Source organism: Moschus berezovskii, chromosome 9 (genome assembly GCF_049115385.1).
Source record: "Moschus berezovskii isolate FMDL1 chromosome 9, NW_MosBer_1.0, whole genome shotgun sequence".
Classification (NCBI taxonomy): Eukaryota; Metazoa; Chordata; class Mammalia; order Artiodactyla; family Moschidae; genus Moschus; species Moschus berezovskii.
In genome coordinates this window covers 51,015,408-51,027,641 of record NC_142468.1, presented here as the reverse complement: position 1 = coordinate 51,027,641, position 12,234 = coordinate 51,015,408, and the positions used below count along the sequence as shown (strand labels likewise).

Genomic DNA, 12,234 nt, shown 5'->3' with positions numbered 1-12,234 from the left:
AACTTTCCTCTCTCATGTTAATTAGCAGTAAATCCCCAAAAGAACAGAACTGTAGCTCTATATGGTCTCATACTGGTTTCTGTGCTTTTATCAACGGAAAGTGTTTATTTGAAAAATAAGTCTTAGAAATATCCATAAGGCAATTTTAGCTCCATGCTAATCTAATTCTTATGAAAATACAAATTATGTGGAGAGGCAGGTGCCAAAACCATGTCTAAACCAATTTTCAATACTATGAGTTCTATTAGAATAGATCTGCTAATTTCCTGCATTTAAAATCATATCTAGGATAGTTTTAAGTTCTTCAGTTTAAAAAGAAACTAGTAAAAAGTTGCTTGACAGACTATATCAATTAGCATTCATAAAACTGTAAATCTGATCGAATATGTGAAACATATTTATTTGTAAGAATAGCCTAGTACTTTTCTTAGTGACATTTTCTTTCCAATGTAGTACTTTGATACGACCAATAGTAAGGATTAGTGAGATATGGCTCTCTGCTATGGAGACCAGTTTACTTGTCCTTGGATAATAGAAGCGGAAAAGTTGCTCCCGGGAGAGAGACCTGGATTCAGGTCTAGCCGCAAAGCTTACTAATGGTGGCGGGGGAAGGGGGAGGTTATACAAGTTACTTAACTACTCAGCACCTCATTTTCCTTTACTTATAAAAGGAGGCCAGTAACAGCTAAATGACAGAGTGGTTTGGGGAATTAAATGAGGTAAACATAAAGCCCCCAGCAGAGTTCCTGAAACAGAGTAGCCCTTAAGATCATGTTAGTTCCTGTCTCTTCTTCCCCAGATTCCATACAAAGAAGCTGAATGTTCAAAATGTGTTTCTAAGATCTGGTTTTAAAACTTGGATTTCTGTGTTGTCTCTAAAAGATTAAAATAATTCCCTGATATAATGAAAAGAGCATCATGTCTGTACTTGCTGCAATTTTTGTACCTGGAACACTATGTAGCATCTTCAGTTCAAGGTCTAGAAAATGGAGGCTGATCAGATCAAAAGAAGGCTAAAACTCCAGAATACCAAGGTGAAGAGAGCAGGAATCCTCTCCTCCCCAAACTTTCCTTTCTTTACCTGTACCATTCTCTACCTTTCTGCATAAAGGACACAATTTAGTCACATCTATGAGAAAACTGAGTGCAGGCCAAGTTCTTTCTAAGTAAGGAACCTCAGAAACCCATTATCTTTTCTTGCTGTTTTTCAAAGTTCAGAAAACAGATAATATTCAAAGTGATTTTAAGTACCCTATTTGTCATGAACACATATTAATATCTTACAGCATGGTATATAATACTTCTACACAAAAATTATGTAAGATACAGAACATTAACCCTTTCTCTTTTCAATCAGTGAGGAAAATAGGGTTAACATTTTTGCCTTTTCTGCACAAAGATGCCCAAGCCTCTTATATTTCCAGCAATACAATATGGCCACATAATCTTAAATATACCAAAATATGAAAAGGCTCTTCTCTGATTAATCTAGAATTTTTCTGAGAGTCTGTTCAGTCTATTTATTAAATTATCCCAAGCATCCTTAAATATAGGGAATCAGTTTGAAAATGTAAAAATAAAAGTCAGAAAAAAGGAAAGTATTTTCCTGAAGCCCAGTATCACTCAGGATTTTTCACTCTATCATCATAATAACTATAAAAGGATTTTAAAAATGAAATCAATGTGAACTTACTTGCATTTCAAAATGTTAATGTCCTATCATCTTAAGATAAATTGATAAAATGGAGTTATTAATAAAAAGTGGGCTTAAACTTAACTGGCTCACAATGAGAATTATATAAAAAAGTGTCATAACTCAAGTGAAGAAATATTATTTCAGACTCTGGCAATATTAAAGTGCTTTTATTATAAAGCATTGATGGGTAGACATTTCCCAATATATAAAAAGATGAGATTTTTAACACTTTGGATAATAAATTGTATACTATATGATTTTCTTACTGAAGAAAAATAATAGCAATAATAATAAATAAATAAATTAGATGAGGTAAAAATAAAATACAGAGAGGGAAACACATATAAGAAAGACTAATGCCTTATGATAGAGAGGACTAAGAAAACATACCATTCTTTGTGCATTTTTTAAGAACATAGAAGTCACCTTTGACCCATATCAAACACAGGCTATCAACTTTCAAGCTACACTTCTCTAACATACCAGCCATGTCATCCACCATAAGCCTGGAAATACTTAATACGATCAAAGCTGTTACCCACCCCCGCAATGTAGAACAAAGAGAAATGCTGTAATAGAGTGATCTGTGCTCGCAAAAGAATAAAATCTAAACTCAATTTGAGTTATAGTCTATCTTCTTCAGGGGTCCTGTATAATTAATTTTACTAAACTCACACACATACACCATTTTCAAACAGACTATTTTACTTAAAACTGGACATAGAAGAAAAATATTTTCATACTTGAAAGACAGTTGGCAAAGAAATTATATAGACATCAAATTATTTCACCTATACTATGCATCTAAATCCACCTCTTACCTTCTCCAAAGCTCTGTTTATAATGGGTAGTGTGAACACATACTTTTTAACGAGTTTATGAAATTTTGGCTTGACTGTCATCTGTTAAGAAAGCTTACTCAAAAGTTAAGAACCAAACGCTAACAAAGTCCAAAGAGGCCTTACCAAAGCAGTCAGAGAATGAAAAAGTACTTTCATGGTTAAAGCCATATGCTACTTTAACACATTTTCAAGTGGTAAAAAGGGAAGGGACAAATATAAATGTGATTAATTTTTTGGTAACTTCAAAGATTAACACTGAAAATGTCTACATTAATGACCAAAAAAAAAAAAAAATCACTAAAGTCATTTACACATTTAATAAAACACCTGAGATCAAACATTGTTTCGGAATGACTAAGGAGGAAAAAACCGAATTCCTGACATAAACTCAAGATTGTTATTTACTAATAACATTTTTAGGTTTATCAACTATCTTATAAAGATAACTTACACTGAATATTCCAGAGAAGTTTACTTTCTTTTTAGAATATACAAAATCCTGTGACTTAAAGATACTGCCTGTGGAAACAGTATACTATATAATTAATAACTGAGAAATTAAAAAGTAGAAAAGTTTTTCTTAGCAACACAGAAAAGTATTATTTTAAAACACTGAAGCATGTGCTATAAATTGGCTAGAAATAAATTCTCTGGAAGATGTATAAATGCATTCTTTGAAAACTAGTGATTTATTTTATGAATCTGTACAGGGTCAAAATTCTAGTCTGATTGGAAACAGATGGTATCCGAGTAAAGTCAGGCTCTGGACCCGAAACTCCAAACAGGAAATACGGCCCTCACTAGCTGACTGCTTCCTTAATCATTCCCAGAGCTTCATACTTGTTATTTTTATGAATATCCAAGATGACTTTCATCTTTCCCTTCTATCTACAAAGCATCAAGCAATCTTCCCTCTTTCTCCTTCTCTCTGTGTTAAATGTGTACTTTACATACAAATTATATGTTTACAACATAAGAAAACATTGAAACTACTGTAGTTTGAAGCTCACTGCTAGTAAAGACATCAGGCATTAACAATAATATAAAAAATAAACTTGAATTTGTCAGATATTATTTCAAAAATAAAAGAAACTACTCTGTGTCAAAGACAACTTTCTAACCTTACTTACAAAGAAACATACGTTCTTAACGTAGTGTAGAAAATGATAAAACAAAACGTCACAGGTTTTAGTAAAAAGTAATTAATCTACCCTGCTTTCCCTTAAATAAGCCACTAAGAAGCTATCTGAACAAAGAAAAAGACTTACCGTTTTCCCATTGTAGTAATACATCAAAGAACTGCTGCCCATTCCAGGGACAGGATAGGCACAATACATGTTGATTTTGAAAATGTTACTATTTACAGCTAATACACAGAGCTTCTCTCCAACACATACATCCACACAGCCCAACAGAGTTAAGTCTCCAGCACTATGCATCCACACATGGATCTACTCAAAGGGAACTTATGCAAAATAGGACTGAACCAACTCACAGAGCAGAGAGGGAGGGTTTATGCTGTAAGTAACCTCTTTCAATCTCTATCAAGTTCTTGCATGGGTGGTGCACACCGATAAAACAAATTTTGGAATTTTAAAAAATACAAGTCACAAGTGCTAAATAATAAAAAGCAATATAGTGTCCCCGAGGCATATAGCCCAAGGAATTATTAATATTGTCATATTATGGTATATATGTCTCTTTCAAAGAAAGGCAAACTGACAGATATGCTAATCTGTTTTTAGTTTTAATTAAATTAGAGCACTTCTAGCAGGGAAACCTAGCTTGCTACACTTCTAAAGACAGTACCATCTGGCATGGCCTAAAGTTGCTTCCAACTTTGATAAACCATGATCAAGCAATCAGGATTCGGAAACACTGAATCATGTGTAATAAGAAGGATCTAAACAGTTAAGCCATGTACAAAGTCACTTCCTGGAGAAAGCAGACCTGTCATGTTAAGTCCCTCTCAACTAGCTAGAACCATGATTTTTTAATGTTATAAAAATTGTATGGAAAAAATTTGAGAGGAACACATTTCATGAAAAAGCTTATTCCAACAATTCAAAAAATTATCTTAAAAATAAATGATCTGTTTTTAAAACATAAATATTTAATACAGGTTTTCGGTTCTAAAGCTCCTTAAATTCCTCACTCATAATACCAAATAAAAGTTTATAATGGATTACACTGTTCTAGGATATGTACAAAGCAAATGAATAATTAAAAAGAAAAAACAAACAAGGTTTTGTTTTTCCTTACAAAAAAAGATGAAAGGCTGGTATGTATAGGCAAAAAGTTCACTGTTGCTAATAAACTAAAAGATTTCTCAGAAGTCTTTCCTCCAAATTTACTATCATTCTTAACTAATATTCAATATATTCAAACTTTTATGCTAATGCTCAAATTTCTCAAAAAGGAAAAATAATCAGTGTGGTAATAAATGTCTCATAGATTTTATAAATTCATTATACTTAGAAGTCAAAAGGTCTTAGACTTTTTTTTTGTAAATACTCTGTTTCTTACACACAAACATATCTTGTTATTTAAAAAGTTTTCAATTTGTCTTTTGGCGCTAACCCAGAAAAACAGAATAACAACTTTTCTTCCCTCTCATCCCTGCGTTGCTGCCCCCCATCCCCTCCATCAAAACCTCTTTGTACTATCTTCTCCCTGTGCCTCGGAGGTTCTCCCAGAACTGTGTTAATCAGAGGAGGGCTCCCAAGCTGCAAAAAGGGGACACATCACTTTTTTTAAGGCACCTTTCATGAAGCAGAATTCCTCTAAAGGAATATTCTAGAAATATTCTGTGAGGGACTGCCAAACTCTCCATTCTTATGAAAAATATTGATTAAAATATAACAATAAAACCGAATAAGACAATAAGGCCAGCTAAGTTCATAATGTTTTAAAAGCTGATGGTGTCAGAATAACAATAAAACCTCCCTACACTCTCCAGATTTAGAAAAGGCTAAGCAGCAGCTGCAAAAGAACATCCCTGTACAACAGACCATTAAAATGCCAGTCTGCAGAGTGGTCTGTAACTTCCTCCCTCCTGAGAGACCACAAAGACTCATTTCAATCCTCAGAGAGCTGTGTAAAAAGCGTTGACTTACAATTAACAATGTCATGCCTTAAAACCATTCAAGTAAATTTTAGTCTTTTATAGACATAGCCTCTCTCTGACAGAGCTTAAAAAAAAAAAGGACAATCAACCATCCAAAATAAAATTTCCTTTTTCCCCCTGAATGATTAAAAATGTAAAAAAACCTATTCTTAACTAGAAATGTAGAGAACTGGGGCAAAGGGGGAGCCACAAGGCACTCAACAGTCTCTTCCTACAACCAGTGCTCCAAACAGAAAACTTATATCGATTAAAAAAAAAGAAATCCACCTATAGTAGTTAGGCTCATTTCTTTGAAGCTTGCCAGAAAAGAGAGACGGTACTATGATGTTTGTTAAACAAATAGCATAATAATAAATCCAACTATGCAATCTTTGCTATTAAAGCACATTGGAAATTTGAATATTTCATTAACAGTTCCTTTATTTTAGCGGCAACTATACGGTATTCTGAAAGCAGAAACAAATATCTAAGTTAAAAAAGATCAGAGTAAAGGCCAGACAGTATAATACTCTTTTGCTGGTCTAAAGCAGTTTATTAAGAATTGGCTAAGATCTGTTGTTAAATCTGAAACCTGAAACATAATAGTTTCTAAGCAGAGCTGAGTAATTAAATTTTTGCTTCTAACTTTTCATTCTTCCTCTCAAAAACACAGATACAAAATTCATACATATATTAAATTACCCCCCCCCCACAACACAATCACTCCTATATATTACTGTCTAAATTGAGAGTGGATGTAGAAATTTGAGAGAAGAGAGACAAGGTGGGAGTTTAAATACACATGGCATTAAATTTATTCCTCAAAAACAGCAAATCATCAAGAAAACTGGCAGTAATTTAAATAAAATTTCCTGTATTTTACTTGTATGCTATGGTAAGGTCTTCTAAATTTGTTACTCCAAAATACTATCTCTTTGAAGTCTGCCTCACTCAAAGGAAACTAAAACTGGTTGATGGAGACAGTCATTTTTCTTATCACAGTTACAAATTATCTTCCATGATAAAGTCCTTTGTTGCTTCCTCAAAAATATTTCTTGAAAAAAATCTAATTTAATCTATGTAACAGCTGCAGCACAATTTTTTTCCTAAGCAGAATCATATTACAGGAAAAAATGCATATAGATGGATCAAGTGCTGCTCTAGTCAATGCAGTTGTTTAATCTTTGCCTGTTTTTTTTTTTGAAGGAACATGTCAAGGGTTAATCCTATGACTCAGTCTGACAAAACGAGTCAGCTGGAGACAGGGCCACTTTTTAAACCTGATTTCAGACAGACGTGCAGTCTGCACAGAAGCTCTGAACTGTCGTTTACTTTTTATCCTGAATTGTTTCCACCCACAATTCTATGTAATCACTTATGTGTTCTTCTAAGATTATGTGATTTGACTCAACATTCATACTACCAGGCCAACAATCTGAAAAAAAAAAAAAAATTACCAACTTCTATAGCAAAACAGGCACTACTGTACACACTGGCAACATGATTAATGAAAATGTCAGAGAACCCTGAAAAAAATATGACTTGGAGCCATACATTTTTAATTAGCAAACTGATGATTCCTGGTTTGAGGATTACTACTGCATCTCACTGACTTTTAAATACGCTTCCCCACCCTCAGTAGTTCAGGATGTGATGTTTATTTAGTATTCCAACAATCATCAAGTACAGACCTAAACTAGATAAGGAAAAGCTATTATGTGTTTTGCCTATGCAATTTACTTCTTCCCTGAAGATTTAGGGAAAAATGTTTCCAAAAAACCTACTAGGTAGAGACTTTCTGGCAACATCAGATTAAAATCCAGGCCTCCATTTCCTTCTTATTTTTATGTTGACTGGGAAATAAATCTTCCTTGGAGAGCTATGCAAAATCTCCTGGGATTACACATGCAATATTTTAATTTATTTTATTAGCTCTTCTTTATCCTTGATATTCCCGATCACTGTAACTCTCAAATCTGTTTGTTAAACTATCCGCAGCAAGAATGTTTCTAGAGTGACCTACAATTCTAAAAAGTTTTTAAACAAAAATTTCAATTTAACTTTATTACATATCTTTAATTAATTAATAATGGCCAGTTAGTCAATAATGGTCAATCTTACCGTACATTTTTCTAATACAAGCAGGCAACTTTCCAGTGTAACCAAAGGCCAGAAGATCTGGCAAGAAAAGTAAATCTAAAACCCACTCACAGGATTCCTCATGAAAAGCCTCAACATTATTTCTAAGGGAATTAATTCTTGGAAAATAAGACTTCCAGAGTGAAAAACAAAGCCAAACAAAAAGTTTACAAGTGAACTCAATATATTCCTGCTTTATGAAAACTCAGTAAAACACTAATACATTATTGGCTGTAAGGAAGGTGGGGGTGGGGTGGTGTGAAGACAGGTTGAAAGACAATAAATAAGAGAATCTACAAGTGGGCAGATACAAAAGCAAAACACCCTTCCCTAGTGTCTCCTCTTCCTTATTTAGCATGTAGAAAGAAGACTGGTGAATGAATGCTCTCCTAAATGTGCAGTATTTCAGCTGGCCTGGTTAACTGAATCGGATGCCAAATCAGATACCAAGAGTCCAGGCTTTTATATCTGAATATTATATTGCAAATTTTTCTAGTATATGCTGTTTTGTAAATAAAATGATTCCCAAGGGTCAGGAAATTGGTCTTCTGGTTTTTTCTAATATTCTCACAATAAAGAAAATTTACTTTTGCAAAAAAAGAAAGAACATAAAACTCTAGTGAAATAATGCATCTCTTTGAGACCAATCCACTAACAATCAGTAACTATTATTTAAATATAATAATGCTATTTATCTGGAACCATATAATGCCTCTTCTAATTCAATAATATTACTCTCATCTTGCTGGTGCTAATCAATCAGTAAAAAGGTTCCTAAATACTGTCTTTCTACTGTATGAAAAGATTAAACATAAAAGACCTGATTTTGTGATCTTTCCTCAGATGGTATTTTCAAACATTTGTTTCAATTATGACTTAATTTTGAGTACCTAAATCTCAGTCAAATCAATCATCAGAGTTATAGTTACATTACAGATTGGTCTCAATACGGGTATCAATTTACTTGGATACTGGTTGGATGTGAGGAGCAACTGACACATAGACATACACCAACTTCTCAGAGCAGAGTAAAATTCATGCTACAGTTCACAAATCACATCATCTGTCTCAGACATAAAACATCAGAGTTCTGATCATCTCTTTACAAAAATCCCTAACATGAGTATTAGAAATGAGTAATGATTAACCAAATAGAAAACACTTCTATGTATAGCCAATGTAAATGATCAGCTATATAAACTATGCTTATAGGGCAAAAGAATACTTGTTTAATTCCCCTTTTGACCAAAAATGGGATGTGTAAATATGACCAAAATGAGGATGTGTAAAGAGCTATACCTCCTGGAAGAGAAAAGTAAATACATATCTTTTTGAGCTAAATAAATAGTATCCCTCTGTCATTAACATGAACAGAACAGATCATACAAAGCTTCTAAAAGGCAATCACTAAATACCTTTCAACAAGACAGAACTACAACTAGTGAGAGTATGTAAAACCTGAAGCAACTGCATGTTTCTTTTGATCATGAAGTCACTATGACAAAGCAGTTTTCTTTGAAAAATTAAAGTGGGGAGTCCCCCTACCTAGTAATTCCTGCATCTCTTGGCTGTCCATTTCTTTCCCCACAGGAACTGCAGTTTGTCACTTCTCATTTACCAACTGAAATAACATGGTAAGAGAATCATTAACCATGTTGCAACTTGGTAATTTTCCTGCAGATGGCTCTATAATCACAGCACTGCCTTGCACTGCCTAATGACGTGTGTGAGGGTAAAAAAAAAAAAAAAAAATGAGGAGAGTATCCTGGTTTTAAAATTCTTTAATAAACCAGCACTCCTGAGGCACTTTCAAGACTGTGGACAGGGTACTGCAGCACTACTGACTTGCCAGGTAACAACAGAATAAAACTAGGAGCAAATAAAGCTATTGTTTTAAACCATAAACAATTTGAACTTGGGTCTAGTTAGCTCTCCATTAAGGAAAGTGCTACCTTTTTGTTTTTGGTTTCTTCTTCGACCTATGTAATTTTTTTCTTCTGAGCTGGAATGCACTAGTTTCTTTCAATTTATAAGAAATGGAATAGTACCATGATAGTCTAGTCTGCTGCTGCTGCTGCTAAGTCACTTCAGTCGTGTCCGACTCTGTGTGACCCCACAGACAGCAGCCTACCAGGCTCCCCTGTCCCTGGGATTCTCCAGGCAAGAACACTGGAGTGGGTTGCCATTTCCTTCTCCAATGTGTGAAAGTGAAAAATCAAAGTGAAATCGCTCAGTCATGTCCGACTCATAGCGATCCCATGGACTGCAGCCTACCAGGCTCCTCCATCCATGGGAGTTTCTAGGCAAGAGTACTGGAGTGGCTTGCCATTGCCTTCTCCGCCTATTTTAAATTTATTTTTAAAGAGACCAGAAGTAACATCTGCATCTTAGCCCAGAGCCATTTCAAGAATCTGCAACTGGAAACTTTTAAGTAACTTATACATTAACTTATTTCTGGCCCCTACTCTCTGTTTTGTTCCAATAAAAATTCTTGCTAGTGGTAGTAATTTTTTAATACTTCATACCTCTGATTAGTTAAGTACTGAGAATCCACCAAGTCACTCTGCCTCATATATTGAATGATTAAGTAGAGTTCATTTTGGCTATACTCACTGGAAGAAATCATGCAGACTGAATTTATGAAAAGATCTATCCTAAAAATAACAATTTCTTACCACTAAATTCTGGTGACCATTCTCAACAAAAACCAAACAATAGTTTGAAAATACATCTGAAGAGGGCATAATAAACAGGGAAGGAGATAGGAGACGGTGTCAGTTCAAAGCAAAATGAATTAAAGTTAAAGGCAATACACCACCCCAACAAGTGGCCCTTACCAGAAAGACTGAGAACCAATCACAAAACTTTGAAAGAAAAAAATGAATTAAGCTACTTGTTCTATATATCTTTATCACAAGTACTTATAGAAGGGCAGAATAATTCTCTCTACTGTTTATTAGTCCTCTGTAACATGAGATAGGCTGCTCAGGTTCCAGACACTGAGTCATACCATATGATGAAAAAGAGCACTGGACTGGGAGTCAGAAGACAGGGACTTAGGTTTTAGCTCTGCCTCTGAGGAGGCATGAGAGCATAGGCGAAGTCACTGAATTTCCCTGAGTCTAAGTTTCCATTTCTGGAAAACTCAGGCATTAAACTAGGCCAAAGATTTCCTAGCCATTTCACCACCAATAAAACCTTTTATTATCTACTCCACCCCAAAGTCCTGAATTCTTATTTTGAAAGATTTTTTTTCTCCCAAACTTTTTTTTTGAGTTATAATAAATACTTTTCCCTGTTGAAAACAAACAAACAAACATGCAACTTCCATTCAGAACTTCTGATTAAAATGAAGCATTGCCATGCTGGGCTGAAAGAATTTCAGTGAAAGAAATCTGATGTTTTCAACAGCATGGATAATTTATTTCAGTAAGTTACACAATTTGTTAGGTCTTCAAAAGATTTACATCATCTATTATTAACTTTGAAAACTCAGATTAAGATTCACTGGCATAGATGATACCTAATGTTAACACACCAATTTTAAATTATATTTTTATAATCATATCTTTGAGTGGCACAGTTAAAAGCCTACAGTCTCACATAAAATGAAAGACTGATCAGGAAGGGAATCAAAAAACATAATTACAACTTCTCAATTCTAATCTAAGAATCCAAATGCTTTTTGTCTTCTAACAACATTTATACGCTTGCAAATAAATTATCTTTACAAGGGGTTTATATATTTCCATTGTCTAGTAATATTTTCATTTAAAACTAACATCTTTTTAAACAGCTCTATAGTGTCTAGGAAAAACTGTAAAAACAAAACAAAACAATTAAGAAAAGCGGACATCTTTTACCAACAGGTAATAACTTCTACCTAACTCTGTCATCTAATCAGCTCAGTAACAATTTTGATTTCTTAATAATGTGCAGTTTGATCTACAGGTCAGACATTTTATGTTTACTACAGCATCACCACGAAAATTAAAGATTTTTGGCCATATTCTTCTAATAAACATGTAAGCCTCTACAGAGATGGCTTTGTTATAATTTCAGCCCGCAACAAAGAGTTAAGGAGTCAATCCTTAACTCAGGAGAGCCCATCTTAACTAAGCAGGCTGTGGCCTCTGCACTCTTCTGTAATAAAGAACTTGGGCCTGTTATTTGCTTCTTTGTGCCTTTTGGTTCGAGAACACTGTAGATCATAACAGAGACTGTGCTGTGGGTTATAAACAAAGGTGGCTCTAATGAATATGCAAGGTGGACAATTTACAGGGTAGGAGAATAGAGAGTGAAAAGGTAGAGTGACCACAGTGCCTTCACAGCTGTGTGATCTTGAGGAACACTGGACTGCTCTAACACTGATCTATATACAAAAATTTAAACTGTGTTACTATTACTAAAATTGGAATAAAGGTAATATGAATACAGGATCGCAAGTATTA

General features: G+C 34.2%; 1 protein-coding gene across 10 annotated transcripts in view; it reads right to left on the bottom strand.

The window, feature by feature from the left end:
• The window catches only part of TCF12 (transcription factor 12), a 397,887-nt gene that overhangs the window by 56,075 nt on the left and 329,578 nt on the right, over positions 1 to 12,234 (bottom strand). Inside the window, exon 1 of one of the 10 annotated variants that reach the window (XM_088839647.1) lies at positions 3,807 to 3,977. The exons of 7 other annotated variants lie outside the window; for them this stretch is intronic. In XM_088839647.1, coding sequence (XP_088695773.1) covers positions 3,807 to 3,977 — 171 coding nt within the window. Of the gene's footprint in view, positions 1 to 3,806; positions 3,978 to 12,234 lie in introns of those variants that run through there. 2 more of the 10 variants (XM_055437096.2, XM_088839646.1) reach the window with 2 other exon arrangements.